The sequence below is a fragment of the Odocoileus virginianus genome, chromosome 5 (genome assembly GCF_023699985.2).
Source record: "Odocoileus virginianus isolate 20LAN1187 ecotype Illinois chromosome 5, Ovbor_1.2, whole genome shotgun sequence".
NCBI lineage: Eukaryota > Metazoa > Chordata > Mammalia > Artiodactyla > Cervidae > Odocoileus > Odocoileus virginianus.
In genome coordinates, this window is record NC_069678.1 from 14,487,324 (window position 1) to 14,509,348 (window position 22,025).

The window sequence follows — 22,025 nt, forward strand, 5'->3', positions numbered from 1 at the left end:
TGGACAAAGGATCTGAATAGTCATTTTTTACAAAGAAGACATGCAAAAGCCAACAGGCACAGGAAAACGTGTTCAACATCATTAATCATCAGGGAAATGAAAATCAAAACCACAGTGAGGTAGCACCTCACACCTGTTACAATGGCTTTTTTTTTTTAAATAAAATTGTTTGAAATCAGAGCATAAGCAAAAGAGTAAAACTAAGTTTCCATGCCTTAGTTTAATAAAGCAGTCTAGCTTATGGTGTCCTTGGACTGCAAGGAGACCAAACCAGAAATCAGCCCTGAATATTCACTGGAAGGACTGATGCTGAAGCTGAAGCTCCAATACTTTGGCCACCTGATGCAAACAACTGACTCATTGGAAAAGACCCTGATGCTGGGAAAGATGGAAGGCAAAAGGAGAAGGGGTCAGCAGAGGATGAGATGATTAGACAGCATCACTGACCCAATGGACTTGATTTGAGCAAACTCTGGGAGATATTGAAGCCTGGCTTGCTACAGTCCACGGGGTCACAAAGTCAGACATGACTTCATGATTGAACAACAACAAGATTATGGTGATTTAGCAAAACAAAGGAAAGCAAGAAAATGTGTCACGCTTATACCAAATTAAGCATGTTGAGTTATGTGACTAATGTACATAATTTTAATTTTGCTTTACACTTTTCATCAAAATAAACTTTATTCCCTATAACTTAAGAAAAGAGAGAGAGACAGTAAATAATATGTTGGTAAGGACAAGGAGAGAAGAAAACCCTTGTACAGTGTTGGTGAGAATGTAAATTGGTGCAGTCACAGTGAAAAACAGTATGCAGACTCCTATAAAATTAAAAAAAAAAGAATTATTATATGATCTAGCAATCCCACTTCTGGGTATATATCCAAAGAAATGGAATTACTACCTCGAAGAGATATCTGCATCCCCATGTTTACTGCAACATTATTTACAATAACCAAGATATGTGCAACCTAAATGTCATTGATGTATGAATAGATACAGAAAGTGTGGTATATATGGGTTTTCCCTGGTGGCTCAGTGGTAAAGAATCCCCCTGCCAATACAGGGCTGCAGTCCAAATGGTCACAAAGAGTCAGACACGACTGAGTGACAAAGCACAGCCAATGCTGGAGACACATGTTCGATTCTAGGTCGGGAAGATCCCCTACGGAAGGAAATGGCAACCCACTCCAGTATTCTTGCCTGGGAAATCCCATGGACAGGAGTGTAGTATGCTATAGTCCATGGGGTCACAAAAGAGTCAGACATGACTTAGCAACTAGATGACAACACACTATTCAATCAGGATGGAATGTGAATATGGTAGACTATTATACAGCTATAAAAAAGAAAATTCCGCCATTTGCAACAACATGAATGAAGCCTGAGGGCATTATGCTAAGTGCAACAAGTCAGACAGAGGAAAAGACAAATATTTTATGATCTCACTTACATCTAGAATCTTTCAAAAAAGAAAAACCTCACAAAAACAGAGAATGAATTGGTGGTTGCCAGGGGTAGGGGGTGGAGGGTAGGAGAAATGGGTGGAGGTGGTCAAAGAATACAACTTCCAGTTACAAAATGAGTCAGTTTGGAGGATGTGATATATACAATGGTGATTATAGTTAAGAATATATTGTAAATATATTTGAAAGCTGCTAAGATAGACCAACCTAGGCAGCATATTAAATAGCAGAGACATTACTTTGCCAACAAAGGTATGTCTAGTCAAGGCTATGGTTTTTCCAGTAGTCATGTATGGATGTGAGAGTTGGACTCTAAAGGAAGTTGAGCGCTGAAGAATTGATGCTTTTGAAATGTGGTGTTGGAGAAGAGTCTTGAGAGTCCCTTGGACTGCAAGGAGGTCCAACCAGTCCATCCTAAAGGAAATCAGTCCTGAATATTCACTGGAAGGACTGATGTTGAAGCTGAAACTCCAATACTTTGGCCACCTGATGAGAAGAGCTGACTCACTGGAAAAAACTCCATTGCTGGGAAAGATTGAGGACAGGAGGAGAAGGGGGTGACAGAGGATGAGATGGGTGCATGATATCACTGACTCAATGGACATGAGTTTGAGTAAACTCTGGGAGTTGGTGATGGACACAGAGGTCTGGCGTGCTGCAGTCCATGAGGTTGCAAAGAGCCAGACATGACTGAGCGACTGAACTGAACTAAACTGAAGATAGCAGATTATAAAAGTTCTTATCACACATACACTCACAAAATTGCAGCTGTGTAAGGATGGATGTGTTAACTAACTTTTTTGTGGTAATAAATCTGAAATATATACATGCAGCAAATCACTATATTATATACTGTAAACTTTCATGATGTTATATGTCAATTCTCTCTCACTATAAGTGGAATAGCAATAAAAAGGAAGGCATAAACTCTAAAATTAGGCTGTTAGGTTAGAATCATTTCTCTTTTTACTACCTGTGTGGCCAGTAACCTTTATTTAATCTTCCCTGTTTGTCAGTTTTCTTATCTGTAAAATGGAGAAAATGGTAACTATAGCAGTACTATTGTTGGTGGAAGAAAATGAGTTAATAAAGTGCTTTAAATGGTTCTTAACATATGATAAGTGCTATGTCTATGTAAGTATTATCTCTTATTCATTGCCCTTACATTATGCCCTCAGGTCAGTACAGTTGCTCAGTCATGTCTGACTCTTTGCAACCGCATGGACTGCAGCACACCAGGCTTCCCTATCCATCACCAACTCCGGAGCCTTGCTCAAAATCATGTCCATCGAGTTGGTGATGCGATCCAATCATCTCATCATCTGTCATCCCCTTCTTCTACCTTTGATCTTTCCCAGCATCAGGGTCTTTTCTCAGAAATTTCATGGCCTTTGACCAGTTTCAGGGACACCCTCACACATTAGGCTCACTTACACACAGCACCAGGTGGTGCAATGGTAAAGAATCTACCTGCTAACGCAGGAGATACAAGAGACTCGGGTTAAATCCCTGGGTCCGGAAGGTCCCCTGGAGCAGGAAATGGCACCCCACTCCAGTATTCTTGCCTGGACTATTCCCTGGACAGCAGAGCCTAGTGGGCTACAGTCCTTGGGGTCACAAAGAGTTGGACACACCTGAACATGCACACATGCAAGCACGCACACAGCACTACCTTAGCCAACTTCAGCCCATTCTATGGACTGAATTGTGTTCCACCAAAATTCATAAACTGAAGTGGTTCTAACCCTAGTGTGCAGGGTTTGGAGATGGTGCCTTTGAGAGGTAATCAGGTTTAGATGAGGCCATGAGAATGGTCCTTCATAATGGGATTAGGGCCCTTAAAAGAAGAGATTCCAGAGATCTCTCTCACTCTCTCCCCAACTCTGTCACATGAGGACACAGCCAGAGGGCAGCAGTCTGCAAGCCAGGAAGAGGGGTCTCTCCAGAAACTAACCATGCCAGCATTCTGATTTCAGTCCTGACCTCAGACTTCCAGCCTCTGAAACTGTAAGAAATAAATTCCTGCTCTTAAAGTCACCCTGTCTACCATATCTTGTTACAGCAATGCAAGCTAAGAGAGCCTACTAAGGCACTAGTGCTCCAGGCTATCTCAGAGTTTCTATCATGCTATGCTATATGACATTTCTAAGCACAGAGATTTTGCAGGAGGTCCACAAGCTAAAAAGAAGACATTCTAGTTCTGATGCAGGACAACTGAATTCTTGAAATATGCTTAAACTCTGAGATCATCTGTTCCCTTGCAAAGCAGTTGTGAGAATAAAATGAAATTACATGTGTGAAGGAACCAGTTCACTGCCTGTATCAGAGGACGCTGATTCATTCTACTGACCTTAAAATTCAAAAGGAAAGATGAGAAATTTTACATGTAGGTGTGAATTACCAACAGATTCACAATTATTCTCTTTCAGGGATTGTAAGTAAACTTTTCAGTTATAAGAGTCTTCCTGGACTCATATTGAGTGCAGTCAACCAGACAGAGAAAGACAATTATCACATGATATCGTTTATATGTGGAGTCTAAAAAAAAAGGGGGGGGTACAAATGAACTTATCTATAAAACAGAAGTAGTTATAGATGCGTAAGACAAACTTGGGCTTCCCTGGTGGCTCAGATGGTGATGTATCTGCCTTCAGTGCAGAAGATCTGGGTTTGATCCCTGGGTCTGGGAGATCCCCTTGAGAAGGGAATGGCTACCCACTCCATTTACCTGGAGAATCCCATGGACAGAGGAGCCTGGTGGGCTACGGTCCATGGAATTGCACAGTCGAACATGACTGAGTGACTAAGCACAACCAGACAAAACAAATGTATGGTTACTAGGGGATCAGTTAGAAGACTGGGATTGATATATACACTGTGTGCGTGCATGCTGAGTTGCCCCAGTCGTGTCTGACTCTTTGTGACCCTGAGGACTGGAGCCCACCAGGTTCCTCTGTCCATGGAGATTCTCCAGGCAAGAATACTGGAGTGGGTTGCCATGCCCTCCCATATATACACTACTCCATAAAAAGCAGATCACTAATAAGGACCTATTGTATAGCACAGGGTAACTGTTAGTTGCTCAGTTGTGTCTGTCTCTCACAACCCCATGGACTATAGCCCTCCACACTCCTCTGTCCATGGAATTTTCCAGGCAAGAATACTGGAGTGGGTTGCCATTCCCTTCTCCAGGGCATCTTCCCAGCACAGAGATCAAACCTGGGTCTTCTGTGTTACAGGTGGATTCTTTACCATTTGGGCCACCAGGAAGTCCTGTGTAGCACAGGATGTAGCTCCATACTCCATAATGACCTCTATGGGGAAAGAATCTTAAAAAGAATGGATATATGTGTATGTGTAGCAGATTCATTTTGCCATACACCTGAAACTAACACAACATTGTGAATCAACTATACTACAATAAAATTTAAAAGAAAATCATTTCAATGCATGACAAAAACCACTGCAATGATGTAAAATAATTAGCCTCCAACTAATAAAAATAAATGGAAAAAAAAAAAAAGAAAGAAAATCAATTAGCAAAAAAAAGCCTTCCTGAAGAAGCAATGCTTCCTACCCTCAGTGTCACTCTGGATTCCAGGGCGTTCAAGACTCTTCAGAGGGTGTCTTTGGACAGCTTTCAGCTTTGCTAATCTCTTTTTCCCTTCGCCCACCTGACTCTTGAAATATCATTTTAATGGTATTTCAGGTTTAGTCTCTGCCCTTCTCTGCTGGGAATTACACCCAATATTACTGTTCAAGAAATTTTGAGGGTGAGATGCAGACCCTCCTGTGGCATCTATTTGGGGGAAGACATGACCTGGGAAGGCCCTGCTCGATCACCGGACATGCCCCGAGGGAGTTGAAGGGAAAATTGTAGAGCAGCTGTGCCATTAGCATAGCAACCCCTTTCCCGAGCCACTAACCAAACTGTTTAGGTTTATGGCTCAGTCAGGGCTGACTGGTTTTATATAAACAGCACAGTTCTCTGCTTATTTAGCATGGTGGATAGTGGTACTTCTTCAAGAAACCTTGACAATGGTTTCTGTCTCTCTGAGCTAAAAGATTGTATTGAGGTTCAAATCCAGGCTGCTAGGTAGAAGCTTTGTACCTAATGCAAATCAGCAAACTTTTTTGAGTTTCACTTTCCTTTTCTGTAGAATGAAGATAACGATATCTTTCTTTTCTAGGATTATTACTATGATAAGCAAAAGTGATATATGCAAAATATATTCACTCAGCAAATATTTACGAATGCTTATTATTAGCTGAGCAGTAGAATAGGCACTTGTGATAACAAATGGTCAAAATAGAGATCTACCTTCATGAAGCTACTGTGGGAGGTGTGGAAGTGTTGAAAATGTCAGTCACTCTGTCATTTCTGACTCTTTGTGACCCCATGAACTATAGCCCACCAGGCTTTGTCCTTGGGGATTTCTCCAGGCAAGAATACTGGTATGGGTTGCCATTCCCATCTCCAGGAGATCTTCCCAACTCAGGGACCAAACCCAGGTCTCCTGCATTGCAGGTGGGTTCTTAACCATCTGAGCCACCAGGGAAGACCTCGTGGGAGGTGTGGAAGGAGACAGCAAAGACTGCATGGTCTGGGAGTTGGTGACACATGCTGCAAAGAAGAATCAAGAAGGACCAGGAGAGGGAGGGCCTTGGTGAAGAGCTGCTACACTCTACAGTATGGCTGGGAAGGTCTCATGGAGGTGAGTACAATTCTGAAGGAAGCAAGGGAATGAGCATGAGGATATCAGGGAAGAGCATTGCAAAGGCCCTGTGGTAATGTGACTGAAAGGTTTGAAGAAGAGGCAGGGGGCCCTGGTGGCTCAAGTGGAGAAGGGGAGTGGTGAGCCATTAGGTCACAGTAGTAGGACCAACAGATCACCAGGACCTGGTGGAATGTTGAGAGGACATTGGTTCTCTCTCTGAAGGAGATAGGAAGCCATGGGCAGAAGAGAAGCATGATCTGATTTATGGCTTAGAGTTCCTTCTGATGCTGTGTTGAGAACAGGCTGTGTAGAAAAACAGATGAAGCAGAACAGTATTATTGCAACCATTCAGGTGGCTTGGATCAGGCGGTAGAAGTGGACGTGGTGGGAATTAGTCACATTCTGGTGATATTTTGAAGTCAGAGCTATTGGACTTGCAGGTAAATTCAAGGTGGAGGATCTAGAATGATGTCTGGCTTTTTGGTCTGGACAACTAAGAGAAAGGAGTTTTTACCAAGTGAAAGCTTAAGCAGGCCCATATTTGGGGTGAAAAATCATAAATCTGGTTTTGAATGAATTAAGTTTAAGATGCCAATTAGCCAATCCTGTGAAGTAGTTAAGTACTTGAATATATGGGTCTTGGGTTCAGACTGGAGATCTAGGCTGTGGATTGAATTTGGGAGTCACAGGTATATACAAGTTTTAAGTGTACTTAAAGTCACAAGATTAGGTGAGATGATCCAAGGAGTGGATGCAGAAAGTAGAGAAAGATAGAGTCTTGGGAGGATTTCCCAAAATATAATAATTAAAAATGTGATATGCCCAGTTTTTCAGTCATGTCTGACTGTGTGCGATCCCATGGGATATAGCCCACCAAGATCCTCTGCCCATGGGATTTTCCAGGCAAGAATACCAGAGCACTGTGCCATTTCCTACTCCAGGGGAAAATGTGATGAAGATCCAGTAACAAAAACTTAAAAGGAGCATCTGATGAATAGGTTTAATGGTACCTATTGGAGTGAGGAAAGCCTGACAGTGACAGGTCTGAGAGAAAATAGAAGTAAAGACAGTGAGTAGAGATAACTCTTTTAAGGGGTTTAAATGTAAAGGAAAGCAGGAAAATCTTTGCTTTCCCGTAGTTCCTCCATAAAAGTTAGCTTTATTGGTTAGCCCAGGATGCAAGGGAACCTGAAACAGAGGCTTCATTGAAGCCCCATAGGAATCATTTCTTCAGTGCCAGAGCAGCTGAGTGGGAACCTGGCTTGACTTTATATGACTCCTTGGAGATAGATGATGGGAGAGAGAGATATAAGCTAGGACTGTGCAATCCCAAAGGAAGGCTTATCTCCTCTATGGACATAAAGGGGCTCTGCATTCACTCTTGGTACTTGTAAGTTTCTTAACTTGCATGCCATTTGGTACTAAAATATTCTTAGACCCTCAGTAACAGAGTAAAATGATGCCTTAGATCTTTGGTCCTGTGGGATGATTCACTGAAACGAGAGTATAGTTGATGCTTAGGATGGTGGAGCTATGCCCTACCCTAAAACACTACTAATGATATGAGGCTGTTCTTGGAGAGCTACAAAACAATGGATCAGCATAAAGTCACACAAAATCATACCCAAGGAGTGAAATGGTTCCCGGACAGCATTAGCTCACTGGAGTACCTCCTTACAACCTGAATTATTGATATTTAATGGAAGAAAGTGTCTATCACCTCGGAAGATGGCAAAGCGGAAATGAAATTTAAAAAGGAGAATCATAAAGATAGTGTTGGCTATGTCCATCCCTAATTTGAGAAATATGAGAATAAGTAAGATGAATGGAGATTAAAACTTACTTCTCACAGTGACGTTCACTGCCTCGCTCTGGATGAGGCCGTAGCCGTTGTCAGCTGTGCAATAGTAGCGCCCGGCGTGGCTCTCCCAGATAACGGGGATCTCCAGCTCGGCTCTCTGGGAGCGCTGGCTTTTCTGCCCCAGAATCTCTCTCGTGTCCTCTCTGTGCCAAGAGAACGTGGTATTCCCGGTGCCTTTGGCCACAGAGCAGACAAGGACCAGCGTCTCCCCTTCAACCAACTGGTCCTCCTGGGGCTGGGTCTCCAGGAACACTCCAGATACAGGGATTCCTGTGTGAACACAAGGTGACAGGTGAGGGCATGATGGGAGGAAGATGAGACTGGGATATTGGACAGGGGCACTTTTTATGGGACTTGAAGATATACTGTTCTGCAGATGTTAGCACTGTAGCCCAGAGATTGCAGATTTCAGACCTAAAGCATCACTAAATGTAATAACCTTTTCATCCTGATACACGGGCTCCAGGAGAGAAAAATTGACTCTCCTTGGAAAAGTGTTTGGGTTTTATGTCATGTCCTAGTTGTCAGCCTGAATTATTTTGATCCCAGAGAGAGAATAGCAATAGTCACTATCATTACATTGGCCTAGACTACATCCTTTTCCACCAGTCCTTCTTTGGTACTTAAGATAAGCTGATATTTACTGTATTTATCTTTCTATGTATGTATGTCCTCCTCTTCCACTTTACACATCACAATGTTTGTTGTTACCAGTTGAGGTCTACCTCTGTGGTTATGTTTTCTAAACAGTTTCCCCAAAGACCTGACATCTTAGAATCTGTCAATTCAGTAGCAAAGCATTTAGCTTCTTGTTTTCATTTTGTTTTCGCCAGCTCTGTATCTACCTACATGAATCACCTCTGTCATTTCAAGGCGCTGGAATTTTTTTAAAAGGCTACATTTTTAGAGACATATAGATGGAAGCAAAATCCTGTATTTCTTTTATTACAGTACCTCACTTCTCATGAGATCTAAGCCTGGAGCCTCTGTCAGGCTGACAAAATCCATCTGTGCTGGGCAGCCCCTACCCCCACGGGGCAGACGGAGCAGCCAGGGGAGACATCACAGGCTGGCCCTCCAACACTCACTCTGCACATCAATCTGAAGTGGGAGGCTGCGCTTGTGGATGCCACCGGTCACTGTTTCAGCACCACACCAGTACGATCCTGAGTCTTCTCTCCACACGGCTGTGATCTGGAGGTCCGGGGACCCGCTCCAGTTTGAGATCACAGCCCCGTCCTCTCTGAAGAACCCAAAGCGAAGTGGAGTGTCCGGCCGCTCTAGTGGGAGCCGTGTCCCACAGGTCAGGTTCACAGGGTTCCCCTCGATAGGCTGGGAATTGGTGACTTCCAGCTTTGGGCGTGAAAACAGTTCTAGAGAGAAGAGGGAAACCAAGCTCTCAGTATGAGGCTGGCTTGGATTCTTGGTCCCAGAAAACTTCAGACACCCAACAAGACAAACTTATTGGTCCCTCTATCACATTTTTCTTCCCTAGGACTATTTAAGTTCAATTACTCCACTTTCTCAACCTCTTAAAGGACTTAGGTCACAAATTTATCCAACATTTGCTATGGTATCAGCTTATATAGGGAATTTCCTGGAGGTCTAGTTGTTAGGACACTGTGCTTTCACTGCCAAGAGCCCTGTTTCGATTCTGATCGGGGAACTCAGAAGATCCCGCAAGCCATGAGGCCCACCAAAACAAATCAATAAACAAACAGAAAAACTACTTTTATAGATCCCCACTCAGGTGCCCAGTTTACCCCACCCTGACACTGCTAAGGAAATGTGTATGAAATGAAGGTTTTACCTTGAATTTGAACATTTGTCTTACTTGCTCTCAATACATAAGCATTTTCCAAGAATGCAATGCATTGGTAACAGCCACTGTTATTTAAACTTGCTTTTGGTATCAAAAGATCCAAGCTTTCATCAGAACCAGAAATAATTTTTTGATTCCAAGTATACTTCACAACAGCCAGTTTCTCTCTCCCCCTTTTCTGGCATCTCAGAACCAACTCATCACCTTCAAACACAGAGTATGGCACCTGGAGGATGAGGGAGGCTGAAAATCACACAGAGATAAGACACTGTCATTCAAGCACTCTTTCCTCTGAGTCTCCTGAATTGCAGAGTTTTTCTTTTCTTCCTTTTCCTTCCCCAGGATTTAGTCTCCTGATCCAAGCTCATTCATCTCCTTCCTAATCAGTGTGACTTGTTTCAGATACAATTCCTAAATAAATCCTAGACACATCTATTTAATCATTCAAGGACAGATTCAAAAATAGAAGGATTCTAACATGGAGAGGAAAAGCTGAGAGATGTGATCAAAACCTCTGACATCGTTGAATACAGCAAAGATCGGCACCAACCTGCTGACTAAATAACAGCAGTTATCAAAGGTGGTTTTGGAGAAATATCCTAGGAAGTGTTACAGTGCATTGAAATGCACTATGCAGAGGGTTTGTGGTCATAGACGCAAATCCAGGGTCAAAAGACAGTAAATGTGGCCCGCTCAAGAAACTCTCACGCCCTACAGATTCTGATTAGAGGCAAGTTCTACCCTGTCTCTCTGAGATGATGGCAGTGAATGCCTGCTCCTATGGACCAATGCCTGGGGAGTGATCAAACCAGGGGTCCCTATCACCCAGACCACCATGGACAGTGGCCTGTTGGGAACCACGCTGCCCAGCAGGAGGTAAACAGCAGGCAAGCAAGCGAAGCTTCACCTGTGTTTCTAGCTGCTCCCCATCGCTCACATTACCACCTGAGCTCCGCTTCCTGTCAGATCAGCAGCAGCATTAGATTCTCACAGGAGCATGAACCCCCACTGCACTTGAATCACCCTGAAACCATCTCCTTACTCCCTACTCCATGGAAAAGTTATCTTCCACTGAAATGGTCCCTGGTGGCAAAAAGGTTGGGGACCACTGCTCTAAATAAAGATCTTTGGAATAGGAAAAACTGGACAAAGAGATATGTGTGCCAGTTAGAGAGAAAAGTAATGGAGAAGGGACAAATCCTAAGACAGGTGAGGACACGAGGCCTGAGGCTGGAGATCTCCCACCTCTGAATTCTTGTTTTATGGCACTTTTTACATTATATTTTGTGCTCAGCACATTCATGTAGATGCAATTTCTCCCAAAGGAGGCTATAATGTCGTTAAAGACAGGACCTAAGACAGCTTCACTTCTGAATCCCCTAAAACTAACTCCTTCCTTTAATTACATAAGTGTGCAAGATGTCTGCTGATTAATGTTATACGTTTAAACTCTGATGTCAATAGCAGTTTGAAAAACACCTAGACAATGAGGGAGGGTGGACATGAAACTGAAAAATCAAGACTTAGAGTAGAATGAAGACTTTCTTTGGAAAATCCAGGGAGCTAAGATGTACTGAAACCGCTTCCCAAGTTTTCACTAATTCACCTACTTTCTCACCTGAAGAAAAGATCAAGTGCACAGGGTTACTTGGGAGTGAGCCTGGGGCCTGGCACCTGTACTGTCCAGAATCACGAACCTCAAGGGTATTTCCTGGAGTTTCACGTGGACGTGCTTTCCCAGAGAACCAACGGTAGCCTTTTAATTCCTCTTGTGCATAGAAGTGAAATCCATTGCAAGTCAGATTCACTCTCTCTCCACGGAAGACAGTGGTCCACGGAGGCTGGACGGAAATCACGGATTTGTGTACAGTAGCTGGAGAGAAGAGAAATAAGCCTGAGGTGAAGGTGCCTGCATCCCCACCTGTGCGGTTTGTGTGGAATGGACCAGAAAACCTGGACTTGGAAAATCTCTGAAAGAACCTGTGGCCAGGCTGCTGTTTCCCCAGGTTTCAAATTTGCTGACTGTTTGTCTTACTCAAGAGTGTCAGCAGCTGCTCAATGGTCTACAAGAGAATACTGGCCTTTCAGAGGGCAACCCCAGCAGGACCTACTCAGCATGGGATATCAGTGATGGGAGACTTGCCAACCCCCTTACCTTTTCCAATGGGCCACATCCTCAAGTAGATTCCTCCTGGGCTCCTTTCCACCTGGACTTTTCATGTTACTCGCATTTCTCTAAGATGAGCATTTGTGCGGCAAGGCCACAAAGTGGGGTGAGGGATTATAGAGGGAGGGAGTGTAGCAATTTGGGGTCCATTCTGCAGTTATGGACAAGGGTCTAAATAGTATTTTTACCAACAAGAAGTAGGTAGGGCTGGTATGAGCAGGCTGTTGTCTGAAGTGGGAATTACCCTGAAATAACTAAAAAGGGTATGAGTGCTGGGAACTAGGTGCTTCTAAATCCCCATACCTCAAAGATTTCATGAAAATAAAATGTGGGCCCTGCATAAAATCAAGCCTTAAGATCTTTGAATTATTGAAGGACAGACGCTGGAGAATGTAAGGGTAAATACAAATTAAAAAGAAGAGGTTTCATTCTCCCTGTTGAAAGTAAGAGAAACAACTTCTCTTTCTCTCTCTTTTTTTCCTTCAGAATTTCTTTCAAATGTATGTGAATCTTTATAATTGCTAAAAAGTCTCTTGCCTGTCTCACAACTTGGAACCATCTTTCTCAAGAAGCAGCCATCTTTTTGAAATGCAGACATGTAGGGGGACAGCTCCTCTGGCTCCTGATCCCCATTACCATGGAAGGGTAATAGTTTACTTTTGGTGTGTACTTTGCTCCAATACGCAATAGTACCTCCAGTCTTACCTAAAGATACACGTGTGCTAAGTTTCTTCAGTCGTGTCTAACTCTGTGTGACCCTATGGACTGTAGCCTGGCAGGTTCCTTGTCTATGGGATTCTCCAGGCAAAAATATTGGAATGGGGTGCCATGCCCTCCTCCAGGTGATGTTCCTGATATAGGGATCGAACTCACATCTCCTGCATCAAAGATGGATACTTTACCCACTGAGCCCCTTGGAAAGACCCCTATATAAATATATGAAACAGTTATTTCTCCTCTGGATAAAAGAAAAGTAGCGTGATAAATTGGATTTCCCCGGTGGCTCAGAAGGTAAAGAATCCTCCTGAAATACAGGAGACTCCAGTTTGATCCCTGGGTTGGGAAGATCCTCTGGAGAAGGGAATGGATACCCAATCCAGTATCTTTACCTGGAGAATTCCAAGGACAGAGAAGCTTGGTGGGCTTCAGTCTATGGGGTCTTAAAGAGTCAGACACAATAGAGCGACTGACACTAAATATGTGGCAAAAGGTGCTGTCAAGTCCTCCTGCTTGAGAACTAATTATTGTTTAATCTTGAAAACATGGAAGTAATGGGCTGAATCCCCTTGGCCATATAAGAGTGAGAGATCCCTTTCTGTCTTTGCAATCTCTTACTGTATTGCCTGTGATGGGCATTGTATTCTGCTTTAATGCTTCAGTTCAGTTCAGTTTAGTTCAGTTGTTCAGTCATGTGTGACTCTTTGCCACCCCACTGACTGTAGCACAGCAGGCCTCCCTGTCCATCACCAACTTTACTCAAACTCATGTCCATTGAGTCAGTGATGCCATCCAACCATCTCATCCTCTGTTGTCCCCTTCTCCTCCCACCTTCAATCTTTCCCAGGACCAGGGTCTTTTCAAATGACTCAGCTCTTTGCATCAGGTGCCAAAGTACTAGAGATTCAGCTTCAACATCAGTCCTTCCAATGAATATTCAGGACTGATTTCCTTTAGGATAGACTTGTTGGATCGCCTTGCAGTCCAAGGGACTCTCAAGAGTCTTTCCAACACCACAGTTCAAAAGCATCAATTCTTCAGCACTCAGCTTTCTTTATAGTCCAACTCTCAAATCCATTCATGACTACTGGACAAACCATAGCTTTGACTAGATGGACCTTTGTTGGCAAAGTAATGTCTCTGCTTTTTACTATGCTGTCTAAGTTGGTCATAACTTTCCTTCCAAGGAGTAAGCGTCTTTTAAGTTCATGGCTGCAGTCACCTTCTGTAGTGGTTTTGGAGCCCTAAAAAATAAAGTCTGCCATTGTTGCCCCATCTATTTGCCATGAAGTGATGGGGCCGGATACCATGATCTTAGTTTTCTGAATGTAGAGGTTTAAGCCAACTATTTCGCTGTCCTCTTTCACTTTCATCAAGAGGCTCTTTAGTTCTTCTTTACTTTCTGCCATAAGGTTGGTGTCATCTGAATACCTGAGGTTATTGATATTTCTCCCAGCAATCTTGATTCCAGCTTGTGCGTCTTCCAGCCCAGTGTTTCTCATGATGTACCCTGCATATAAGTTAAATAAGCAGGGTGACAATATACAGCCTTGACCTACTCCTTTTCCTATTTGGAGCCAATCTGTTGTTCCATGTCTAGTTGTAACTGTTGCTTCCTGACCTGCATACAGATTTCTCAAGAGGCAGTTCAGGGGGTCTGGTATTCCCATCTTTTTCATAATTTTCCATAGTTTCTTGTGAGCCACACAGTCAAAGGCATTGGCATAGTCAATAAATCAGAAATAGATGTTTTTCTGGAACTCTCTTGCTTTCTCGATGATCCAGCAGATGTTGGCAATTTGATCTCTAGTTCTGTCTTTTCTAAAACAGGTGAATATTTGGAAGTTCATAGTTCATGTATTGTTGAAGTCTGGCTTGGACAATTTTGAGCATTGCTTTACTAGTGTGTGAGGTGAGAGCAATTGTACAGTAGTTTGAGCATTCTTTGACATTGCCTTTCTTTGTGGTTGGAATGAAAACTGACATTTTCCAGTTCTGTGGTCACTGCTGAATTTTCCAAATTTGTTGGCATATTGAGTGCAGCACTTTCACAGCATCATCTTTCATTATTTAAAATAGCTCAACTGGAATTCCATCACCTCCAGTAGCTTTGTTAGTAGTGATGCTTCCTAAGGCCCACTTGACTTCACATTCCAGGATGTCTGGCTCTAGGTGAGTGATCACACTATTGTGATTATCTGGGTCATTAAGATCTTTTTTGTACGTTCTTCTGTGCATTCTTGCCACCTCTTCTTAGTATCTTCTGCTTCTGTTATGTCCATACCATTTCTGTCCTTTATTGTGCCCATCTTTGCATGAAATGTTCCCTTGGTATCTCTAATTTTCTTGAAGAGATCTCTAGTCTTTCCCATTTTACTATTTTTTCTCTATTTCTTTGCACTGATCACTGCTGCTGCTGCTAAGTCACTTCAGTCGTGTCCGACTCTGTGCGACCCCATAGACGGCAGCCCACCAGGCTCCTCCATTCCTGGAATCCTCCAGGCAAGAACACTGGAGTGGGTTGCCATTTCCTTCTCCAATACACTGATCACTGAGGAAGCATTTCTCATCCGTTCTTGCTATTCTTTGGAACTCTGCATTCAAATGGGTGTATCTTTCCTTTTCTCCTTTGCTTTTGGATTCTCTTCATTTCACAGCTATTTGTAAGGCGTCCTCAGGCAGCCATTTTGCATTATTTTTTTTCCCTTGGGGATGGTCTTGATCCCTGTCTCCTATACAATGTCACAAACCTCTGTCCATAGTTCATCAGGCACTCTATCAGATCTAGTCCCTTAAATCTGTTTCTCATTTCCACTGTATAATCGTAAGGGACTTGATTTAATGCTTATTTAGTACTGAAAGCATTTGCTCTCTTTCTTACCTTTGTGGAGAGGATTTCTGGGTTGGTAGATTTTGTTTTAGCTTTACTTCCCACAGTTATTACTGTGGTTCTTTCTTATATGAATGTTTATTTTCTAAGTTTTGTAGTTTCAAGGTTGTGCGAGTTAGTATCTGAAGGGTGAGGGTACAATTGTGGTATAAAGATTATTCTGAACTGAGGGCATAAGATAAAAGATTTTATTTATTCATTTTTATTCTGAATTCCCTTATCTGCCTAGAAGCAAGGCCACTGAAAACAGTTCAATTGTCATAAATCACCTCTCCAGGAGCAAATAAATGATCAGCTCTTATCACCAGATAGTGAAAGTCAATACCACACCTAACAGACATTTTGAGAAAACTAGCTTAGCTCCCATCTATTCTTTTAAAGGCCTATTTATCTTTCCTAAAACTTATTTGTTTTCCAGTAAGTAGCCTTCCTGTCAATCTTAAAGAAAATCAACCCTGAATATTCATTGGAAGCACTGATACTGAAGTTGAAGCTCCGATACTTTGGCCAGCTGATGCAAAGAGCTGAGTCATTGGAAAATACCCTGCCTGATGCTGGGAAAGGTTGCGGGCAAGAGGAGAAGGGAGTGACGGAGGATTAGATGGTTGGATGGCATCCCTGGCTCAATGGACACGAGTTTGAGCAAACTCCAGGAGATGGTGAAGGACAGGGAACCCTCATGTGCTGCAGTCCATGGGGTCTCAAAGAAGCAGACACGACTGAGCAACTGAAGAACAACAACAAAGTGACCTTCTTGCCCTTCTCCCCTTCTTTCCAATCCAGATATCACATAATTCCCAAATTTTAATGCTTCCTTAGGTTATATTTTTCTATGTACTCCTGAAGTTTTGAATAAAAATTTTTCTTTTCTCTTGCCAATCTCTCTTTTGTCAGTTTAATTTGCAATCCTCCATGCATTATAAACATATGAGGATAGAAAAGAAAAGTTTTCATCTTTGACATAACAAAAGTAATTGCTAACCAAATTATTCACAAACATCCACGCAAACTTTCTCACTTCTTTAATGCCACTATCTAGCCAGAACAATGCTTTGATAGGTTAATCTTTCATGGTACGTACAATGAAAATTGACTGTTAAAGTGATACTTCAGATTCTGTCAAAGATGCTGCAATTCATGAAGGTGGTAAAAGTTTTGTGAGACCACTGCTGTGATGCCTCCAAAGTCACTGACAAGTGTAGTGGAGCAAGATCTGTTAACAACTGAAGAGGGGAAATCAGTGATGGGGACAATACTTGTTTGCCTTCTGAAAGTTAGTCCCAGTGCCCATCTGTTGAGCCTGTTGCCCACCAATAAGTTTGAAAAACTGAATCACTAACTGCCCAGCCATGTGACACAGTTCTGAATAAGGGGATGTCAGAAGAATAAAGCTAGGAGTGAACTAAGGGGTGAGGATTCTGGGGAAAGATTTTTCCTTTACGATGCAGGGAGAGAAGTGTAGCAGGGGAGTTCCTCTACAGTTTTAGCTTCCTACTCCTCCCTCCCCCCGCTTTCCTGCCTTGTACAGAGACACGATGCCTGAAGCTGTAACTGAGATCACATACCAAAAAAAAAAAAAAATCAATATTTGCTTCATGCTTTGTTCTACAAATTGCCTATTGTAATCTAAATTTTGTGATGCAGAAAACAAAGTAAATTATTTCCATTTATATTATCTTTTTTCAAAAATAATATATCAATGTTGAGGATATGAAATTTACCATAAAATTGTAAGTGGAATCACTTAGGTGTGCTTTTATTTTAGTATATTTCATACTCAGATAAGGAGAACTATCTGTATTTAAGGGTGTATAAGCAATTACTTTTTAAAACTTGAGACTTCATGCATGAGAGCTACATCACTTCTGCCGTGTCTGACTCTTTGTGACCCTATGGACTATAGCCCTCTAGGCTCCTCTGTCCATGGGATTCTCTAAGCAAAAATACTGGAGTGTGTTGCAATGTCCTTCTCCAGGGGACTTTTCTGACCTGGGGATTGAACCCACGTCTCCTGAAGCTCCTGCATTGCAGGTGGATTTTTTTTTTTTTTTTTTTTTTTCTGCTGAGCTACTGGGGAAGCCCTGAGACTTTACCTATTCTCAACTTTTTCCATAAGAAGTGCCCAGATACACCTTAGAATTATACCCAAATGTAATGAAAATACTCTGGGGGCAAAAACTATAGAGTGACCTGAATGATTGTTTTAAACAAGAAAAGTAAGTGTTCTGTTCGGTTATATAAACATTCAGGTGTTTCTGCAGACATTTTTCCTCTTTGTTTAGAGGTTTGTACAGATATACTATCTCCCCAGCAGATATGCGACTGTGTTTCTCTTGAAGAGAACAGGAATCTGCATTATCTATGTTTCTGGGAAGAACCTGGGGTTGGGGAAATGGAGACTTGGACAGTGGATCTTGTTCTAGGGAGAAGGGAAAACTTCCTTTGATGGACACAGCTTCACTCCTTGCCACACCTAGTAAGCTGCCCCTGCTACATACAGGCAGCCCTGTGGCCAGGAGGAGACACATCTTGCCAGGTTCTTTCTGAGGCTGGGATGGAGGCAGTGGGTTCTGAGATTACCCACGTCTACTGGCTGACTCTGTATTTTATTTCACCATCATAGAACTTTTAACAAAGCCTTGTCAAGTTATGATCTCCTCCCAGTTATTTGTGGGTAAAAGTCTGCATCCACAGCACTGAGGGGAGACTCTTCCGGGAAGTTTCACTGGTCACTGTGCATCAAGGGGCAGTGGTTCCTGCTGGCTGGACTTGACTGACCATAATCAGCTCCCTGGATAGAGAAGACTTGGATGAAGTTCTCAGGGACTGCCAAAATTCCTGGAAACAGCTCCCAAAAGAGGCCTGGACTTTCTGCTAAGTAGTAGGATAGGGGCTCAAAGTCATCATGATCTGAGCTTATTAACAGAGAAATATCTACATAGAATGCTGAAGTTTGGGATGAGTTGGTTGCACTTGCTTAGGGGAAGTGATTTGTTAGGGGCTTCCCAGGTGACTCATGGTAAAGAATCCACCTGCCAATGCAGGAGCCACAGGAGACATGGCTTTGATCCCTGGGTGGGGAAGAACCTTGGAGGAGGAAATGGCAACCCACTCCAGTATTCTTGCCTGGGAAATCTCATAGACAGAGGAGCCTAGCAGGTTGCAGTCCACGTGGTCACAGAGTAGGACATGACTGAAGCAGCTGAGTATGAGCATGCAGCTGATCTGTCAAGCTGGGGGAAATATGGAGAGGCCAGAAAGTTGTTTACACCTCAACCTCCCCCACTTGGGTAATAGTTTATTTCTATTCTTCCCCCCTCAGGATTCTATGCATTCTGTCAGATCAGCTAGAATCCCACATCAGATGGGGACACACCTTCTCCTTAAATTCCATGACATATATCCTAGGTCTTCTAAGATCATCAAGCACAATAGCAGGTTTGGTCCGGGAGTGTGATCCCCAAACTCTTAGGGTCCTAAGATGTGTTTTTACCTGCCTGTAGTCCTCACAAAAAGGATGCAGGCACAACAAAGCCCCTTTTCACAAACATTTGAGATACAGGATGGCTGTTAGGATATCCAGAAATGTAAAAGAGAAAGGAAAAGAAGGACTTACCAACTGGTCCACTGACTGGAGCTGCTACAAGAGAGTAAAGAGTCAAATATCAGCACAAGGTGATGAGTCCCAAACCATTTCACCCTGAGAGCCCACCTGCCCATTTTCAACTTCTACCCAAAAGGAGGAAAAACATGCCTAGATCTACCCACCCTGGAGAAACAAGGTAATGCCATGTCCAGAGTTTCAGGCTGCAAACTAAGGTGGAAACAGGTTTGAATTTTAGTTGTGTGACCCTGGGCAAGCTACATAAAACCTCCAAGGCTCAATTTCTTCATCTGTAAAATGAGGACCATCAAAGTGACCTCGTGGCCTTATTTTAAGGAGACAAATTAGTAAGTCATCAGTTAGGGGTTGCTATAATTATTTTTTAACATAACTGTGGCTGCTGCTGAGGCTTAGCTTTGCTATCTTCTTGCCTGGAGTGTCATTCTCCTCCCTCAGTATGAAGCAAAAGCAAATTACACTCATGCATTAAAGCCCAGATGAAATTCCACCTCTTCCATGAAGCCCTCTGAGATACCTCTATGCCACAGCACCGTCACTTCTCTTTTGACTTAGAACTCCTCCCATTCAAGTTCACATGAAATTCTCAACTGGATATGCAGTATGGGGCAGTGGTTAAAAGCATAATTACACTGTCAGATTAGAGGTTTGAATCCTGACTCTGCCACTTAACTGCTGCATGAAACTTAAGGCAAGACGTCATCTCTTTGCCTTAGTTTCCTCACCCATAAAACAGGATTTACAGCAGTTCCAGCTCCTAGGTTGTTAAAGAATTAGATAACTAATACAGTGAGATATTCTTAGAAGACTGTCTGACACAGGGTTATCAGCAATAATTAATTATCATCACACATTATCTTATAACCCATTGTGCAATATTTTTCTTGTATTGCCTGGTCAAATACTCTTCCATACATCCTTTGATTTCCTCATCAGAATGTCAGTTCTTGAGGACCGAGGCCATGTGCTCTATGTCCTGCATCCTCTGCATTGCCCAACACTGTGCTATGCCCCATATAGCCACTCATTCACTATTTACTGAGTTCCCGTTATGCGCCAGTCACACTAATAACTCTTCTCTTCTTAATTAGAGCCTGGAGATATAGCTGAGAACAAGACAAACACATTTAACAAAATTCATTGTACAAATGACTGACTAGTCTTTATTTCCCAAAGTTTGAACTACTAGAGATTCCATGTCCCATTTGGATAGATATTAGCAATTAACACAAAAGAAGGGAAGAAAAATCAAAGGGAAACTGTCTTATTTCCTCTCTTATGCTCTTTGCAAACATCAGAACAGATTTGATCTTTTAATACAGAGAAACAAATAACTATTTTCAGCAGAAGATCATTTTACATCAGCCCATGGTCAGAATATGGTCCTTTCACAAGGTAGTCAGTTTGTCTTTTACTCTTGCTCTTCATGATCTGTGATTAGAGAGGTAACTAAATCTAATTGTAAGTTTTTACATGGAAAAATAAGCCCATCTCTTGGAGAGTAAGAGGAATTTTTCAATTAAAATTTTTCAATTAGGCAGTTAAAAGCAAATGAGGAACACATTTTTGGAAATAGTTTTTTCCCCCTATTATTCCATTAAGTTGATATCTTTCTCCTTTGTTCATTTTCTGCTGTTCTAAATGGGAGTAAAATCTCTTTTTTCAGCAGCCAGCCCAGAGAATTCATTTGCCTATGGAGAGACTTAGTTTTCCCAATGAGCAAAAACATTCCCCCACCACTTACCGAGGACCAACAAGGATGCCCACAGCAGCACAGAAACCTCCTCTAGCATCCTGAGGAACATATCATAGGAGACAAGCCAGTTCCAAGCACTGAGGAGTGAGTTCAGCAAGTCTCCTCTCTGAGTATCACTGCTCAAATTAATGAAGTGAAAGGGGGAAGTGGAGCAATCCTTCTTTAAATACCAAACGGCACATTACCCTGTGTGAGAAAATTTCAATGATGAAAGTTAATATTTGATCAAAATATTTAAGAACTGCTCAGATATCTTGGTATGAATAGCTTCTCAATGCTTTAGTTGTCTTATTTTCAGAACCCTCCAGCCTCTGTCTTCTGAGAAAACTGTAACTTACTCTCTCTGCTACCAGGTATCAGGTAAGACTGCAATCCAGTTGAGATCCACATAATCTAAGGATGTGGCTGTATCATTCCAGTGTTGAAAAACTTCCCATTCAATGCAGAAATGACCCTTGACAAACTACTGGGCCACCTCCAGATAACTATCTATATAGGACAAAGTATCTGAATCATAAGACAACTTGTACCTTGTCTGACCTTTATGAAAATACCCTGGTTTGTTTGTCTCAAATGAAGATACAGAATTTGAACTGAGATGGCTGCAAAGAATAAATTATAGCTCCATCATGCTCTTCCTGGAGAATGGACTGTGAAAACTTTGATTTAAGATCCTAGAATCCAAAATTTGCTACAGGAATGTCTCGACCAATACATATTAATTACCTAAGTACAGCTCAATTGGTAAAGAATCCACCTGCAATGCAGGAGACCCCGGTTTGATTCCTGGGTCAGGAAAATCTGCTGGAGAAGGCATAGGCTACCCACTCCTGTATTTTTGGGCTTCCCTTGTGGCTCAACTGGTAAAGAATCCCCGTGCAATATGGGAGACTCCAGTTTGATTGCTGGGTTGGGAAGATCCCCTGGAGAAGGGAAAGTCTACCCACTCCAGTATTCTGGTCTGGAGAATTCCATGGACTGTATGGTTAAGGAAGTTGCAAAGAGT

The 22,025-nt window shown here is 42.4% G+C and overlaps 1 protein-coding gene across 3 annotated transcripts in view; it reads right to left on the minus strand.

Annotated features, from left to right (window-relative positions):
• The window catches only part of FCRL4 (Fc receptor like 4), a 39,016-nt gene extending 17,527 nt beyond the window's left edge, over positions 1 to 21,489 (minus strand). Inside the window, exons 1-7 of one of the 3 annotated variants that reach the window (XM_070467566.1) lie at positions 21,358 to 21,489; positions 21,008 to 21,205; positions 19,258 to 19,281; positions 11,486 to 11,740; positions 9,880 to 10,110; positions 9,134 to 9,418; positions 8,028 to 8,315 (exon numbers count right to left, since the gene is read on the minus strand). In XM_070467566.1, the coding sequence (XP_070323667.1) occupies positions 8,028 to 8,315; positions 9,134 to 9,418; positions 9,880 to 10,110; positions 11,486 to 11,740; positions 19,258 to 19,281; positions 21,008 to 21,068 (1,144 nt within the window). In that variant the 5' untranslated portion in view covers positions 21,069 to 21,205; positions 21,358 to 21,489. Of the gene's footprint in view, positions 1 to 8,027; positions 8,316 to 9,133; positions 9,419 to 9,855; positions 10,111 to 11,485; positions 11,741 to 19,257; positions 19,282 to 21,007; positions 21,206 to 21,357 lie in introns of all 3 variants that reach the window. The other 2 variants (XM_070467563.1, XM_070467564.1) reach the window with 2 other exon arrangements.
• Positions 21,490 to 22,025: the final 536 nt, after the last annotated feature.